General features: G+C 39.4%; 1 protein-coding gene across 3 annotated transcripts in view; it reads left to right on the top strand.

The window, feature by feature from the left end:
- The first annotated feature begins 15,963 nt into the window (after window positions 1-15,963).
- Vstm2a (V-set and transmembrane domain containing 2A) overlaps window positions 15,964-18,759 on the top strand; it is a 28,395-nt gene continuing 25,599 nt past the window's right edge. For all 3 annotated transcript variants that reach the window (XM_028778082.1, XM_028778089.1, XM_028778096.1), the window contains exons 1-2: window positions 15,964-16,307; window positions 18,063-18,229. In XM_028778082.1, the coding sequence (XP_028633915.1) occupies window positions 16,229-16,307; window positions 18,063-18,229 (246 nt within the window). In that variant the 5' untranslated portion in view covers window positions 15,964-16,228. The remainder of the gene's footprint in view (window positions 16,308-18,062; window positions 18,230-18,759) is intronic.

The raw sequence follows: 18,759 nt of genomic DNA, 5'->3' as shown, positions 1-18,759 counted from the left end.
AGATAGATAGATAGATAGATAGATAGATAGATAGATAGATAGATAGACAGACATATAAAAAATGACTACTATAAAGTACTCTGATATATCCCTGTACCTTTTATTTGCATTTAGTAATTAATAGACAAAATACCATTTAAGGTATTCATTGACTAACACATAAGATCTTTGTAAAATAAAGTAATTTTTATTAATCATTTCATTCATTTACATTAACCCCTTCCCAGTTACCCCTCCATGAACCCCTCATCCCATCCCTCTTCTCTCCCCTCCCCTTTTTCTCTATGAGGGTGTTCCTCCACTCACTCACCCACTCTTGCCTCACCTCTCTAGCATCCCCGTATGCTGAGGCATCAAGCCTCCACAGGACCAAGGGCCTCCCCTCACACTGATGTCAGATAAGGCCATCCTCTACTACATATGTAACTGGAGCCATGGATCCATCTATGAACACTCTCTGGTTGGTGGTTTAGTCCCTGGGAGCTCTGGGTGGTCTAGTCAGTTGATACTGTTCTTCCTATGAGGCTGCAAACCCTTTCAGCTCCTTCAGTCCTTCCCCTAGCTCTTCCATTGGGTCCCTGGGTTCAGTCCAATGGTTGGCTGTGAGTATCTACATCTGTATTGGTCAGGTGTTGGTAGACCCTCTCAGGAAACAGTGATACCAGGTTCCTGTTGCCAAGCATGTTCTGGCATCAGCAATAGTTTTTAGAGTTTGTTGTCTGCAGATGAGATGGATCACTAGATGGGATGGTTTCTGGGTGGTCTTTCCTTCAGTCTCTGTATCAGTTTTTGCCCCCATCTTTCCTTTTGGTAGGAACATTTCTGAGTTAAAAATTTTGAGAAGCGTGGGTGACCCCATCCCTCAACTGGGGGCCATGCCTATCTACTGGAAGTGGTATCTACAGGTTATATCTCCCCTTTGTTGGGTATTTCAGCTAAAATCATTGCTGTTGGGTTCTGGGAGCTTCTCGCTTCCCTGGAATCTGAGAAACGAAAGTAATTTTTTAAGTTGTCTTCTTTTGTTATTGATGTACATTTTTGTATTGAATATGAAATATTTATCGATTATTGGTGACTCAGTCCTCTATGACACTAAACTCCTATCAATATTACTTAATGAATGGTGTATTTAAGTGAACAGAACATGTTAAACTGGAGTTCAAATGTATTAATCTTTCTCTTTATGAATGGTGATTTTTGCACCATGTTAAGTAGTGTTTTCTGTGCTAAAATAAAGGATATTTTAGTTTGCATTATTCTTTAAAAATATTGATATCTTGTGTCATTATTAAATAATAGCCTGCCTGAGTCATTTTCCTGAGCATCATAATTTCAGCATTATATATTCTTTTATTTCCATACAGACATCATATTGATCAGTTACCAATTATACAAAAGCTCTTCCACTGATCGTTTACTTCAAATCTAGCCACTGTCTTTTTTTTAGATCACAAACACTGTTCTCCTACCATGTTCCTCTCTCCCAAAGTACAAAGTCCCTTTCCCCATCCATCCACCTTTTGTCCTCCCAGAGAATCACCCACCCCCAATCCTGGCACATCAAGTCTCTGCCAGATTTGCCACATTCTTTCCCACTGAGACCAGACAATAGCAGATATGAAGATTAAGCTATATGTCTGCCACATATGTGCCAGGGGCCTCTTTCCAGCCTGTGCATGTTATTTGGTTGGCAGTTCAGTCTCTGATGGCTCCCTGAGGTACAGATTAGTTGACTCTGTTGGTCTTCATGTGGCATTCCCATCCACTTCTTGTGCTTTAATCCTTCTCTTTACTCTTCCATAAGTGTCTCAACCTCCATTCATTATTTGGCTGTGGGTATCTGCATCTGTTTCAGTCTGCTGCCGGGTAAAGCCTCTCAGAAGACAGTTATGCTAGGCTCCTGTCTATAAGCATAACAGAGAATCATCAATAATATCAGGGATTGGTGCTTGCTCATGGGATAGGTTTCAAGTTGGGTAGGTTATTGGTTAGTCTTTCCTTCAGTCTCTACTCCATCATTGCATTTCTCGCAGACAGGACAAATTTTCAGTTGAGAGTTTTTTAAGTGTGTCGGTGTCTTAGCCCTCGACTGAGCATCCTGCCTGGCTACAGGAGGTGTCATCTTCAGATTCCATGTCCCTACTTCTAGGCATCTTGGCTAAGGTAATCTGCATTGACTCCTGGGAGCCTCCTCTCTCCCAGGTCTCTGAGACTTCCTTGAGGTTCTCCCCCCACACACACTCCTGGCAGCTGCAGGTTTCCATTCATTCTCCTGGCCCTCTCCACTCTTTCCTCACTCCTAATCCTGACACCCCTTTCTATCCCCCTCCTTCTCCCACCCTCCCTCTGCCTCCTATGACTATTTTGTTTCCCCTTCTAAGTGGGATTCAAGCATTCTCACTCAGGCCTTTCTTCTTGTTTATTTCTTTGGGTCTGTGGGTTTTATCATAGATATTCTGTACTTTATGGCTAATAGCCACTTATCAGTGAGTAAATACCATGCATTTTCTTTTGGGTCTGAGATACCTCACGCAGGATGATATTTTCTACTTCCATTCACTTGCACGTAAAATTCATAATGTCATTGGTTTTAATAGCTGAATAGTATTCCATTGTATAAATAAACCATATTTTCTGTATCCGTTCTTCAGTTTAGGGACATCTAGGTTGTTTCCAGTTTCTGGCTATTATGAACAAAGCTGCTATGAACGTAATGGGGCACATTCCCTTGGGATAAGGTGGAGCATCTTGTGGGAGCATCTTGTGGAGCATCTTGCCCAGATGTAGTATAGCTGGATCTTCAGTAAGAAATATTTCCAATTTCTGAGAAACCACCACATTGATTACTAGAGTAGTTGTACAAGTTTGCATTCCTTCTAGCTATGGAGGAGTGTCCTTGTTCTCTACATCTTTGCCAGCATGTACCATCCCTTAAGTTTTTGATATTAGATATTCTGACTGGCATGAGGTAAAATCTCAGAGTCCTTTTGATTTACATTTCCCTGATGGCTATGAATGTTGAGCATTCCTTTAAGTGCTCCTCTGCCATTCAAGATTCCTCTGTTGAGAATTCTTTGTTTAGTTATGTACCCCTTTTTTAACTGGGTTATTTGGGTTGAAGGAGTTTAACTTCTTGAGTTTTTATGTTTTAGATATTAGCCATCTGTCAGATGTAGGATTACTGAAGATCATTTCCCAAACTGTAGGCTGCCCATTTGTCCTATTGACAGAGTCCCTTGTCTTACAGAAGCTTTGCACATTTATGAGGTCCCATTTATTGATCATTGATCTTAGAGCCTGAGCCATTGTTGTTCTGCTCAGCAAATTGTCTCCTATACCAACGTCTTCAAGGTTATTTCCCACATTCTCTTCTATGAGATTCTGTGTGTCTGGTTTTATGTTGAGTTCTATGAGCCACTTGGACTTGAGTTTTGTGTGGGGTGATAAATATGGTTTATTTGCATTCTTCTATATGTAGACATCCAGTTATACCAGCGCCATTTGTTGAAATGCTTTTTTTTTCCGACTGTATGGTTTTGGCTTCATGATCAAAAATCAAGTGTCTGTAGGTATGTGGGTTGATTTCTAGGTCTTCAACTCAATTCAATTGATCCACCTGTCTGTTTCTATACCAATACTATGGAGTGTTTTTTATTACTATTCCTCTGTAGTACAGCTTGAAATCAGGGATGGTGATACCTCCAGAAGTTTTTTTTTTTTTTTTTATTGTTCAGGATCACTTTGGCTATCCTGGACTTTTTGCTTTTTCTGTATGAATTTGAGGATTGTTCTTTCAAGATCTGTGAAGAATTGTGTTGGAATTTTGATGGGGATTCATTAAATCTGTAGATTGCTTTTTGTAGCATGGCAATTTTCACTATGTTAATTGTACTGATCCATGAGCAAGGGAGATCTTTCCATCTTTTGATATCTTCCTACATTTCTTTCCTCAGGGACTTGAAGTTCTCGTCATACAGATCTTTTGCTTGCTTTGTTATAGTTACACCATGGTGTTTCATGTTATTTATGGCTATTTTGTTTCCCTAACTTCTTTCTCAGCCCACTTATCACTTATGTAGAGAAGGGCTCCTGATTCTCTTGAGTTAATTTTGTATTCAGACACTTTTCTAAAGGTGTTAATCAACTGTAGGAGTTCTCTGGTAGAATTTTTGGGGTCATTTATGTATACTATCAGGTAATTTGCAATCTTTTCCAATTTGTATCTACTTTATCTTCTTTAGTAGCCTTATTGCTCTAGTTAGAACTTCAAGTACTATATTGAAGAGACATAGGGAGAGTGCACAGATTTGTCCCCAAGTTTAGTGAAAATGTATTAACTTTCTCTCGATTTAATTTGATGTCAGTTATTGTCTTTCTTTATATAGCCTTTATTGTGTTTAGGTATCTCCCTTGTATCACTGCTGTCTCCAAGACTTTTATCATGAAGGAGTATTGGATTTTATCAAACGATCTTTTTGACATCCAATAAAATAATCATGTTTTGGGGTTTTTTTTTCAGTTTATTTATATAGTGAATTATGTTGATGGATTTTCATATATTTAACCACCCCGTGTCCCTGGAATGAAGCCTCGCTTCATGGTAGATGATGTCTTTGATGTATTCTTTGATTTGGTTTGTGAGTATTTTATTGAGTGTTTTTCCATTAATGTTCATAATGGAAATTGGTCTCAAATCCTCTTTCTTTGTTGAGTCTTTGTATGGTTTAGGTATCAAGATGACTCTGGCCTCATAGAATGTATTTGGCAGAGTTCCTTCTGATTCTATTTTGTGGAACAATTTGAAGAGCATTAGCTTCAAAGAAGCATTAGTGCTTCTTTGAAAGTCTGGTTGAATTCTACACTACCTAAAACCATCTGGTCAGGAAATACTACTTTTTTCTTCCATTCTTGATTTCTTTCTTTCTTTCTTTCTTTCTTTCTTTCTTTCTTTCTTTCTTCCTTTCTTTCACTTGTTTTTTAGGTTTTTTGGGGGGAGAGGAGTTGAGACAGGGTTTCTCTGTGTAGCCCTGGCTGTCCTGGAACTCACTCTGTAGACCAGGCTGGCCTCGAACTCAGAAATCCACCTGCCTCTGCCTCCCAAGTGCTGGGATTAAAGGCATGCACCACCACTGCCCATACTTTCTTTTTTTAAGTTGGGAATTTTTAATGATTGCATCTATTTTATTGGGGGCTATAGTACTATTCAAATTGTGTATATGATATTGATTTAGCTTTGGTAATTAGTATCTAGAAAATCATCAATTTCATTTAGATTTTCCAATTTTGTGTCCCTCCACCAATGACCATTAAATAGAGTTTTGTTCAATTTCTATGAATATGTAGACTTTCTGTTGTTTCTGTTGTTGTTGAAGTCCAGCTTTAGTCCATAGTGATGATGCATGGGTTATTTCAATTTTCTTTTATCTCTTGATTTGTGGCTGATTATATGATCAATTTTGGAAAAGGTTCCATGAGATACTGAGAAGAAGGTATATTTTTTTTTAGTTGGGTGAAATATTTTAGAGATATCTGTTAAGTCCATTTGAATCATAACCTTTGTTAGTTTCATTATTTCTCTATTCATTTTTTGTCTTGATGATCTGTCCATTGGTGACAGTGGGATGTTCAGGTCTCCCAGTATTAATGTGTGTGGTCTGATGTATGATCTAAGCTTTATTCATGTTTCTTTTATGCATGTGGGTGCCCTTGCATTTTAGGCATAGATGTCCAGAGTTGAGATGTCCTATTGGTGGATTTTCCTTTGATGAGTACTAGGTGTTCTTTCTTGACTTGTTTAATTACTTTCAGTTGGAAGTTTCTTTTATTAGATATTAGAATGGCTACTCCAGCTTGTTTCTTGGATCCATTTGCTTAGAAAACCATTTTCTAGCCCTTTATACTGAGATAATAACTATCTTCATTGCTAAGATGTGTTTTTTGCATGCATTAGAATGAAGGATTCTGTTTTCATAGTGTTAGCCTGTGTCATTTTACTGAGGAATTGAGTCATTGATGTTTAGAGATATTAATGACTTATAATTGCTACTTCCTGTTATTTTGATATTTATTATTGTGAGTGTGTCTGTGTTTCTGTGTTTGTATGTATATGTATATTTCTTCTGCTGCTTTTAATGGTGTGAAATTATCTGTTTCCATGTTTTCTTGGGTATAGTTATTCCAAGTAGATTGGAGTTTTCTTTCTTGTATCCTCTGTAGAACTGGGTTAGTGGAAAAGTATTGTTTGAATTTGGTTTTGTCATAGAAAAGCTTGGTTTATCCAAGTTTTTCTGGGTAGTCTGGTCTGGCATCTGTGGTCTCTTTGGGTCTGCAAGACATCTGTCCAGAACCTTCTGGCTCTTAGAGTCTCTGTTGAGATGTTAGTTGTAACTCTTATAGGTCTTCATTTATATGTTACTTGGCTTTTTTCCCTTACAGATTTTCATAGTCTTTCTTTGCTCTGTACATTTAGAGTTTTGATTATTATGTGACAGGAGGAATTTCTTTTCTGATCCAATCTGTTTGGTGTCCTGTAAGTGTCTTGTACATTTATGCTCATCTCTTTCTTTAAGTTAGGGACATTTTCTTTTATGATTTTGTCAAAGATGTTTTCTGGCCCTTTGAACTGAGAGTCTTCACCCTTTCTATTTCTATTATTCTTAGGCTTGGTCTTTTCATAGTGACTCAAATCTCCTGAATATTTTGAGTTAAGGACTTTTGACATTTGGCATTTTCTTTGGTTAGCATATCTATTTCTTTTATGGTATCTTGTATGCTGGAAATTCTCTCTTCTGTTAGTAATGCTTCTGTCTGTAGTTCTTGTTCTGTTTCTTTGGTTTTACATTTCCAGGATTGCCTCCATTTGTGTTTTCTTTGTTGCATCTATTTTCATTTTTAGGTCTTGGACTGCTTTACTCACTTACTTCACCTATTTATTTGTGTTTTCCTGTATTTCTTTTTATTTGTTTGTTTCTTCTTTAAGGGCTTTTACCTGTTTGCCTGTGTTTTCCTATATTTCTTTAAAGTAATTATTTATATTCTCTTTAAATGCCTCTATCATCTTCATGAGATGGGAAGTAAGGTCAGAATCTTGCTCTTCAAATGTGTTAGGGTATCCAGGGTTTGCTGTGGTAGGAAAGCTAGGTTCTGACGGTGCCAAATTGCACTGGCTTCTGTTGATCGTATTCTTTGGTTTACCTTTGGCCATCCGGTGTTGGCTGCCCTGTGTGTCCTGGGTTGGAGTTAGCCTCCTGGGAAGGTTACAGCCAGCCTCTTTGGAGACAGACAGAGCTGAGGAGTAATTATGTGTACTTATCCATGACTGCTGCTTGTGTAGGTGTGGACAGGAAGCTCACCACTGTCTTATATAAAAGTGAACAAGTATACAAGGAGATTTCTTTAATCTATTGTCACATGTGTGCATTTACTATCTTCATGCTGATGTGACATCCCAACATCTTTCTAGTAAATATCATGAGTGAAATAACTTTTTTTTTACTAAACCTCATGAATCAAATTTGTGTCTGACTTTATCTGAACATGTAAGATTGTGCTTATAGTTTGAGTACCTAGTCTCTAGCTTTTAGTGGTATCTGAAGACGGAAGGAAACCTTTAGAAAGAGAAGATGGCTGTAAGAAGTCAGCTACTGAGGACAGATTCATGAAGGTTATGCCCTGACTGACTCCTGGTTGAGAGGGCTCAGCTGTTACCTCACTCAAATATTATGAAGAAGTCTCTCAGAGCAATTGGTTGATTTCTGTGGTAGCAGTGTTGCAGTTCAACTTTGCAAGTTGTTTCTATTTTTATTAAGATGATTGTTTTGTGACAATTCTTAACACCAAAAGGACTACTAAGCCAAAAGAATACCTAGAAAATTAGGAGAGAAGATTTTTAGCATACAAGTATTTCCTTTGTCATGTACCACTCTAATTACTAAGACACTAGAAATTTAATGGATGATGATTTTTGAAAGAATCACCGGTCTACACAAGTAGAGAAAACAAAGGAAACATTAGTCTTTGCATGACTCAAGGCATCACACACACTAAAATGATTATCTTCTCACCATGCTCAGATACAGTAGAACCAAAAATAGGGCCTCCCTCCATACACACTGGAGTTACTCTAACGCAATTTACCCAGTGTAACTTCATTAGAACATACCTAAACCAAATGTGAAACTCCAAACTGCTGCTTTTGTCCTCTTCTCATACATATCACATGAAGACTGTATCAAGAACCTAGGGTAATTTTTATTTTAGCTTATTTTAAACATACTTTGGTTTGTCTACAAATGTTCCTTTTGCCTCCAATAAAAATAAATGCAAGTGACCAGAAAGCATGCTGAAAGACAACACACACATACACACACACACACACACACACACACACCCTTCAAATTCTCCAACCAGCTAATGCATAAGGTATAGAAGAGCCACCACCGCCATTCCTCATGATGGAGGTATGAGAAGAGCAATTCACATTCAAAATTTAGATCACCCCACTTCCATGAAAGATATAACCCTATCTTCTGTGTTAACCTGCTGGGGAGCCTATTCCCTGGATGGTTAAGCATTCTTTACCTCTCCTCTACAGTGCACTTCAAGTTATTTCTACTAAGATGAACTAGATTCTCTCTCTACATTCTTAAGTTCACTCCCTTGCATGCATATGTACACATGTACACCCACCCACACTCACATGGCCACATACATACATATTCTATCCTTATGACATGGCAAACTTAGGACTTTTTATTCTAACTTCAAAATACTAAACATTAGAATTTCAAAATGTTCTAACTTCAAAGTATTAAATATTAGATTGAATATTTAAAACATGGTATGGAGGTGACCTAAGTCACCTGTGGTTGTTTAAAACTCACGTGCTTCAGTCTGGAGCACAACCGTCTTCATTTTCAGATTGTCTTTCCAATTATTTGGTACTTTAACACTGAACAAAATATCCAAAGTCTCACTATCCTCCCTTAGGTCCCTCAGCCTTCAGATGACAATGATGCTTTTAAAATTCTGAAAGCTCAAACTGTAATTTGTTTGTTTGTTCATTTGTTTTTCATCTAAAGTGGATATATTTCAACTTCTGACTTCATTGTCCCATTATATATTTTGCCATTTCCTAAAATTGTTGCACCATAGAAAGAACTCACTTGGATACTATGCCACACCATTTTGTGTTTTAAAGCCCTTTTCCTCTACCACTCCCAAGGCAGTAGTCAGTCAGCTCCTTCGCAAACACCAGTCCATCTTCTGTTCTGTCACTTTTCATGTTATTTTAATCCCTTCTTCTCTTCCTCCCTTCTCAAACTTAGTCTCTGTTTTTTTCACTTCAATTTATCTTACCCTAACTCATTATGATTCTCCAAGCTTCTAAGCATGTCTGTCCTAATACTTACTCAGAAGCACAGATATGTTCACCCATATTCCTATTGTGTGTGTAGCACTGATCCTTGGAGGTCATCTGTTGGAAGAATGTCTACCATGTTTCTCCACTGTCATTTCTCCATATCCTGTGTTTACTCCTCTCTCCCTACATCCACATGTGAAATCGATTGTTGTAGCACAATATATTCCCTTCCTCTTCTTCTCCTTCCCCTCTTTGTGCTTCCTCTCTCTTCTCGCCTTGAAAGAGAGACAGATTAACTTTCACTGTTAACAATCAAACCCTCCAAATACAGAGCAGACACCCTCCCCTGAAATTGCTTTTCTTCCCACCTCCTTAAACAGCAATGCATTTATTCAAGGTTTAGTGTCTTGTATTCATATTTCCCTAACTTCAGTGTACTTTTGCTCCTTCTTTGCAATTACGAACACTAATTGATTATTCAGCTCAGACATCCACAGCTACTCCGAAGTGGCCTGGTTGGGGTGGGGGGGCTCTCCAAAGGAAGATGAACTGACTCTTTCTGTCTATAGAATAGGCTTACTGGGATCAAACTTTTCTTTTATCCAATCTCAAATAGCCTCACACTACTGAATCCTGACCTCTTAAAGGAGTCTGACATTATCTTTCAGCCTGAACCTTGCAAGTTTCCCAGTCATGATCCTTAATTCATCCACGGCCCTCCCATTCCACTTTAACAAGCACCATTATACTATTTTCATCAAAAACAGACTACGCTCTGAAACAAAGGTGCCACTTCAATGCCTCTGCGGAGGCAGTTGCCATGAACCAGAACTGTTCCACTGGGTTCACAATCTTTTAATCAATATAAGATTTCAATGATACTTGCCTAAGTCTTGGGCTTTTAGGAGTTCTAGCAGTCAAAGTATTATGAAGTGTAGACCCCTTATCTGAGTCATTGTTTTTCACTCTTTATAGCTACATTAACTTTAATAAAGTGCAATATCAAACAGAATCACTTAAAGGTTATTTAGTACAATTCTGGCTTGGCTTACCTGGGGATGGGAGTAGGTGTTCTGACCTTTGTACCAAAGTTACACATGCACCTCTTTCCTAGTATAATTCTATTTTTGAATAAGTAAACATACAACTTAAGAGTCTGAAACTTCTTTCATTTCACGTGAGTTTTATAAAACTTCAGTCATGAGTATTTACTAGATAACCGACATTTCGTTTTAATTTTTTAAATTAGAATGTAATGTATTAGCTATCATTTAGGTATCTTTGAACCAAGTGTGTTTTATTAGACCCATCCCCTCTACTAAAATACCTTAAATTGAAACCTTAAATGCTAACACCAGTAGAGGAAAAGATAAGACATAGATGTTAAGATACAGGTTTAGGCAAGAACATTCTATTCTGTTCAGTATGCCAGTGCCTCAAGAAGTAGCTGTAAGGATGAACAAATGGAAGAAATGGAAGAACGAAACTATGAATGGAGCAAACAAACAACCCACCCCACAGAATGCTAGAAAAGCTTTAACAGCTATACTTCAGACATGCTGTAACAGCTATACTTCAGACATGCTGTAACAGCTATACTTCAGACATGCTGTTAGTATAAACCGCACACACACACACACACACACCCCAGAATGGTCATTCAAGGAATGTGTTAACAAAATGAACGATAATTCTCAAAAGAGAACATATAAATGGGCAAGGATTGTTTTTAAAGTGAACAACATGTCTAGTTATTGGATAAATAAAGTTAAAAATACTATAAGTGCCATCACCTGGATTTGAATAGCCATCATCAGAAAATCTATCATTGTAACATGTACATTGTAATAATTCCTAGCATGCCCTGTCCCACTGCATCAGCACGAAGTCTGAAGCAAGGATCTTTATTGCAGGAAAATTGAATAAGGTCAAAGGAGTTTAAGATACTTGTTAAGGTTATAAAATAATACATATTAGGAAGAAGCTAATTCTCAGTGTCTGATACTCAAAATGTACATTTAATTAGACAACACACATACTCAGAATGTTAGACTAGTTAAATGTCTACAAATTGATTTGTTTCTTAAAAAATCTCAAAAACATAAAGTTATTCAAAAATAACTGTATATCCTGATTACTCTTGTCAAACTCACTGGATCTGAGATAAAAAATAAAATAAGATTGGAGCTATTAAATATCAGGTATAAGTTCTGAACTTTAACAATTTCTGAGTTTAACAATTCAGAAGCAGGAACTCTCTTGAGTGTAGCTCCAGAGACAAAATCCTCAGCTTCTCCTCTTTGGTAGCTAAAGACGCCTTGAAGAGATGTTTATCATTTGCTAATGAAATTAACAGATATGACATATGTTCATATAAGACCATTTTAAGGAAAAGAGAGAGAATGGGAGGGGCTATAAATTTTGTACAGGGCAGCTAAGATTCTGATATTAACTTTTAAAGAAAATGCGACTCTGTTCTTTGCTTTTTCCAGAGGTCGCCTGTAGGCCAGACATTACAGTTCTAAAATGACATAAGACGGCCTCATGAATAATTTGTATTATAACTTTATGAACTTCAATTGCAAAGTTACACAGAATTTTCCAGCATAAAAGGCAAATATAAGTAATTTGCATTTTTGTCTTGTACAAGAGGAAAAGATAAAGGGGTGGGTGTCATGGGGGAGATTTAAATGAACAGTAGCTGTGCAGTGGGCAGTTGACATCCTTGAGCTATCTGTGCCCTACTCAGTCTCTTTAAGATTGCACCAGTTAGTCTCACTGCATAAACTGTTTACAAAGCACAGTCCACAAGGCAACATGAAGTGTGTTGAAGGAAGCTATCATGGTCTAGAATGCCAAGTGGCTTGTTAACAAGTATCTCAGAAAGAATCATAATGGGCCTTTCCTCAGGCGACTTGTAGCACCAAATCCATTTTAGATGTTAGCATCTTGGAGAAATAAAGTACAAGTTTGCTTTCATTAACAGCCATGTGCTATCACTGATCCAGCATGAAGCATTTGAAATCTATGAAAGTTCAGAAGTGGACTCAGTTTCTAATGATATGAGCTGCACATGTGCAAAAAGAAACAATCACATTTCCTCCAACATTACCATTCGCCCTTAACTTTATCATATCTTTCCATTACAATGCCCCAAAAAGAATTAAATGTTACGTCTATCGGTTTGGATAATCCCATAGAAAAGAAAAATTTAAAGTCCATTTTTGAAAACTATAAGTAGTGAATCCTGTTTACTCTTATTTTCTTCAGTTGAAATAAAAATTTCTTTGTAGATTTTTTTTTGGATCACTGCAACATTTAAGCATTGTAATATTTCCTTTTATTTTCCCAAGTAAGAAATAAGTTAATCTGGACATGAAATTGTGAGAGAAAATGTTTCTCAATACCCTGGAAAATTCTTTTTTTTTTTAATGCAGTTTCCATTATCTCCAAAGAAGGTGCTCAAGAATACCATAGTGAATACCCTCAGGGTTGCAGATGGTTCGAATCTGAACTTAGCTCAACTAAGTCAGGGAGAAGCCAACAAGGCCTGCAAAGGAAGGAGGCTTATCTTCTTGCATCCATGGGGATTAACCTTTGGTTCTGCACATAGATATTTTAAACGTTTTCAAGACTGTTCGTGAAGAAAATGTCTATTTTTATGTCTTTAAATTATTCTGAACTTTTCTCCAAATTTCATTTGGTACACAGGACTTTCTTTTTTAAAGAAAAACTGGTAGTGTAAATGGAAAGTAAACGCATTCTGTGCATATGAGAGCAGAAAGTGAGGAATCCTTTCAAGTTCACTATGGAAAAATACCCCCTGCATACCTCTTAGGGTAAAGAGATTACATGGTCTCTAGCTAGAGGGCTCTTAGTCCTTCCTCTCCCTTTGACTCAATAGCTGTGATCAATAGCTGTGAAGGCTTATGCAAAAGCCTGCAAAAGAACTGTTTGAAAGACAAAGTTATACAACTTTGAATTTGCAAAAACTGCATAAATGCAACCTAAATAGAAGCTGAATGGAAAACAGTGGAAAGGTTCAAAGGGACTGAAAGATGTTTGAGGAGGAAGAAGTTCAGAAAATCCTCCTTAGCAGGAGCTTGGGAGAAAAGAACTGTGGTAACACAATGTTTAGGTTTGTAGAAAGCAAAATAGCAAATATTAAGTGACGTTAAGAAGAAATTTACCGTCATTTATATAATACTACGTGGTACCCATCTTTTGGGAGTGAAAGAATGCAAAGGAAATGTTCACTGCACATCTTGATGCAGAAAACTGGCCTTTCCAGTCACTGCACCACCAGTCTTGGAGCATACTACAGGGACTGTTTCATAATACTTCGCATTTCTAATTGTTAACATATATTTTGTCTTCAGTAAGGTATCATATTGAATGATGTGAAGGTGCTTGCCAGCACTGTTTATCCTCTTTAAAAATCAGGAATGGCTATTTAAGAAAAAGCATTGATCTACAATGGAAAAAGTGACAATAAAGTATCTATGAGACATTTATTTTTAGAAGAATCAAATGTTTTCCCAGTTTTTCTTTCCTTCCGCTCTTCCCTATTCCCTCTTTTCCTCATTCCCTCTTTATATAACATGGACACTATCACTTCCTGTTTATGAATTTTGATGATGTGTCTAATAATCATTCTTTTCTGTCTTCTTTATACTTTCAAACTTGACCCATTGAACTTTTCCAGCTCCAGGATTCAGTTTCCCCATCTAATGCCATCGGCCCCATCTAAACTGACTCAGACAGACCTCTTGTTTATGGCGGCAGCTCCTTCTCCATACTGGAAACTATTTAGACAGCAGATAATCATGAAGTCAGGCCATTCTCAAGACACATTAAGCTCGTGTTTATGCTGAATGCTGTAGAGAAAGCTAAAACCCTGTAATCATTTCCCACATGTCAAGTTAGGCGTAACATTCCAATTAGATGACCTGCCAGATGAACATTTAATGCCTGCAGTATGTTGTTTCCTTTTGAAGAAATACTAGTCGGTATGGAGTGTTTACCTGCCTTGTCCTTCTGTGCACTGAACAGCTTCTCAAAGACAAAATGTTAGAACAGAAGAAACACTTTTTATTAAGTATGACAAACTTCAAAATCCTTTTCTCACATTGATTACAAGGAAAATGCACAATATGCTTAGCTTAAACATGAATAGATGGAGAATATTCCTCATACTCATCTGTAATGGGAGTAACTTTATTTTCACAAAATAAAATGTATTACCATGAAGTTAATATGCCTTCATATTTTGATATTTTAAGTTCCTCCTGCATTCAGCTGTAGGAGACAAGTGCTTTAAAATTCTACAGCCATGTTAGGGTTAAGTTTTTGTGTCAGGAAAGCCATCAGTCAAGCACAAACTCTTAACTTCAAAGATGGAAATATATAAGCTTTATTGTTTTCAGGTAGCATTAAGACTAATGCATATTTCCAATTAATAGTGAAAATATATGTATATCTACATAGGAAAATATAATGAAAATACTTTAAATTATTCTGTGCTTTTTGATGAAAATGAATTTTAAAATGCAAGCTCATTGACTAAGGGCTGGATTGGACAAAAGCTGATAAGAGTTTTTGGGTATGTTTGGTTTTTTTAAGATTCTTAATTTTAAAAGTACAGTGTGCATCTCAAGCTTTTCCGAAGTAAATGAATAGGATTGTTCCAAGCCCTAAAACTTACTGGAGGGGTGTGTGTGTGTGTGTGTGTGTGTGTGTGTGTGTGTGTGTGTTAGAGAGCAAGCCTACTAAAATAATATTGTCTATTCATATAATCCTAAAGACTATTATGTAATTAATGTTATGCAAAAGGAACCGAACAAAACAAAAATAAATCTTGCAAACAGGACCGTAATGATTTGCAAAACCCCTCCCCCACCTGAAATACTGTGGGAGGGAGGCAAGGCAGGCAATGAGTATAAGAATGAAAACGATGATACGCATAGCATGATGGACTTCTCCTTCTGGAGCATTCTCTAATACAGGACTTCTGCACTTTCTGTGCCTTCCATTAGCCAGCTGAAGTGATCCAGTGCCTGCATGAATGGCCTCTCCTGGCTTGTAAGCTGCTCACAATACATTCTGGTAAAATAATAGCATACGATCATTTTAGCTGGAGCAGTTAATAACTGGTTAAGCGCCCTTTTCCTCCGTGGGCTGTTTCCATCGCCCCAAAGCAGTCACTCCCAACCCATCCCATTCCTCTTCCGTCTTTAACAATGCCTCAACTTCTTCCTGAAATCCCTAACCCCTACCCGAGAGCAAACGCCAAGACCCTAAATCTGTCCCGCTCTCTTTGTACAAAGCCATCTGATCCAGCTAAACCCGAGCTGACTAATGGGGGTAAAGGCCGACTGGAGAGCAGAGATCTAGCAGGGCCCCGCACCCCAACCCGGGCCGGCAGGTGCGCAGTCCCGGCGCTCAGAGAGTTAAAGGCATCATCGCAGCCATTAGAGGCAAAGTTGGGCTCCGCGCGAGCCCAGTCCGCGCCGCCCCGCGCCCGCTCCACTCGCCGCGGGCTCGCTGGGCGTGGGGAGGGCGGCGAGCACGCAAGCCGAGCGACTGACGTGGGACGAGCTGCCAGGTAGCGGAAGCAGCCAGCCGCCGGCGGAGACACTTCACGGCGTGGCAGCCCGGGTCTGCGCCTGAAACCTCCGGATCGCAGCCAGCTCAGTCTAACCCTCGCCAATCGCAATCCCCTGTGCCCAAGCCACTCTTCCTTGTGAGCGCCAGCATGCATGCAGTATCGCGCCCCAGGCTCTGAGAACAGCCCGCGGACACGCTTGCTTGCCTTTCTTTTTAGGTTTTGGGGCTCTGGGCTACACGGATGTGCCCCACTCCCTTGGCATGATGGGGATCTTCTTGGCGTCTGTTGGATTTATGTTCTTTTCCATGTTGTATGTACAACAAGGGCTTTCTTCTCAAGGTAAGTCGGTTGCTTGTAATGTGTTTGTGGTGATGCGTGTGTGTGCTGAACCAACTCGAAGAATGGACAAACAGCTGGAGAGTGGCTCAAATCAAACCGATAGTGGGTTTAGGTAGTATGAATAGTGTTCATTTGGGCTCCCCCCCCCCAAAGTTTATTAATTGCAAGCAAACCAGGTTTCAGAGAAAATCTAGTAGAGGCCAGCCCGGCTATGGGTGAGTTAGTTCCTCAGTGAGCACATACACAGGTGTGTGTGTGTGTGTGTGTGTGTGTGTGTGTGTGTGTGTGTGTGTGTGTTTTCACTGTGCATGAACAAGGCAGGCACTCAGGAATACAGAACTGGTGTTCGGAAGGGGCTTGCCCTTCTCCCTGGAGGCAGAAAGCTTTAGTCCCTTTCTCTGGTCCCTGTAACTTCTTCCCCATGTGTTTACCAGAGGACCCACAAGGAGCTATGAATTGCATCATAAGCGGCAGCAGCCTGCTGGGCCCAGTTGTTCAGGACTTTGCAGGCTGCAGTGGTTGCTTCAGCACTATGATCAAATCACATTTTTGCCTCCTGAAGACTGCATCACTTCTGCAAGCAGAAATGCCCCAGTCCACTAGCCAATGTAAGCAGAAAAGCCCTTTCAGACAGTCTGCTTTCTGAGTAGTGTCCATTTCTTTGAAACATAAAATGTTCCCTTAATTATTGCTCAATTTGGAATTTCATGAAATAGTAAAGAGACATCCAGATTCACTGTCTTTAAGGAAAGAAGAGAAAGTGACTGTAATCATTCTTGCCAGCCTTTCAACCATCCTCCTTTCATATGTGTGCCTGTGGTGGTCCCCTTCTCTCAGCCATAAATAAAAGGCTCCTTCTAGACAGCCATCAGCTCTTTGCAAAGTGTCCCTTAGATAAGCTGAAAATAAGAACAAAAATCATCCCATGTTCAAAGAATCCCTCTAGGGAGGAAGGGGATTTTATTTTTTGTGACTTTCACATGGATCTATTAATCTTACAAGCTGGCAGTGTGAAGGTTAGTTGCAAAGAGGCTAGACGGAGTCTCTGTGGTATCTTTCAAATAATCTTTGATCTGAACTAAACACGGATGTATGATTTTTATATCCCCTGACATATTGCAATTTACAATGGCTTGAAGGGAACAAACGTGAAGGTTAACTTGTGGAGATGAAACATATGCCTCTTAGACAGTGTGCAACTTGTTTCACTAATGTGGACTCCAGAACAAAATTGCTAACCACTGTTTTGAGAGATTAAGAGTTGGCGTTTTGACATATACTTATGACCCACCTCTAACAGGAAACATCCCAGTTAGTCATAGATTGTTGAGAAACTTACGAATCTAGGGGCTCCCTCATAGATCAACTTGACAGATGGTCTAAATTGCACCTCCCTGGGTTTCTCAGTAAGTTTTAGGGAATGCTGCAGTCTGACATAAGATGTTTAGATCTAACTCTGGGCAGCTTGGCTAGCAGACAGAGCTATTGGCAAGCTCATTAACCTTTCCATTATCTGGACTTGATCAACAACAAAGTGATTTAGGCATGATACCAAGAACAAGAGATGCAGAGGCAGAGCAATGGGGATGGAGAGCCCCACAGGGATGTCATAGGGCTTGTTATTGTTGTTTTTATTTTCTTCTTTCAAGGCCCACGAAAAAGAAAGGCCATACAAACAAAAACTTGTGTCTCCAGGAAAGGGACATTGGCAAAGCTGGTGTAGATACACCAGAACGATGCATTTCTGTCTTGCAGCAAAATTTACCGAGTTTCCGCGAAACGTGACTGCGACCGAAGGGCAAAATGTGGAGATGTCCTGCGCTTTCCAAAGCGGCTCTGCTTCGGTGTACCTGGAGATTCAGTGGTGGTTCCTTCGGGGACCAGAGGACCTGGAGCAAGGGACTGAGGCTGCAGGCTCACAGGTAGCCATAGCTCAAAGCCCACAGAGCCCCCGCATGTCATTTTCTTAGTTCTGTGCAGTTCTAATCAGCAGCCAGGGCCCAAGTACTGCCCATGTGTCCAAGGGAATCTTACTTGCTCTGAGAGTGAGCAAGGCTGAATTTGTCCCAGTGACAGTAAGGAAAAACACCTAGGAAGTCGCAGGAGGGGGGGGGGAGACTTTCCCGATTTAGACTGGAATTAACCAGCTCTTAGTAACCAGTATTAAGGAGCTGTCAAAACCAGCGATGTGTCTCTGATACAGCTCAGGACACTCTCCCACCCTCCACCAGCCTTCTGTTTTCCCAATATTAAGGGCGATGTTCCTCCTCTTCTCTATTCTCTTGTAGTCTCAGTCTCTCTCTCTCTCTCTCTCTCTCTCTCTCTCTCTCTCTCTCTCTCTCTCTCTCTCTCTCTCTCTCTCTCTCTCTGAGGGAGAGAGGCGGGCAGGAGGGAGGGAAGGAAGGCGGAGGGAGGGTGGGGGAGGAGAAAGAGGAGGGGAGGAAGAGATGGG

This window comes from Grammomys surdaster, unplaced genomic scaffold (assembly GCF_004785775.1).
Source record: "Grammomys surdaster isolate TR1022 unplaced genomic scaffold, NIH_TR_1.0 67, whole genome shotgun sequence".
Classification (NCBI taxonomy): domain Eukaryota; kingdom Metazoa; phylum Chordata; class Mammalia; order Rodentia; family Muridae; genus Grammomys; species Grammomys surdaster.
This window is presented reverse-complemented; position numbering and strand designations above follow the sequence as displayed.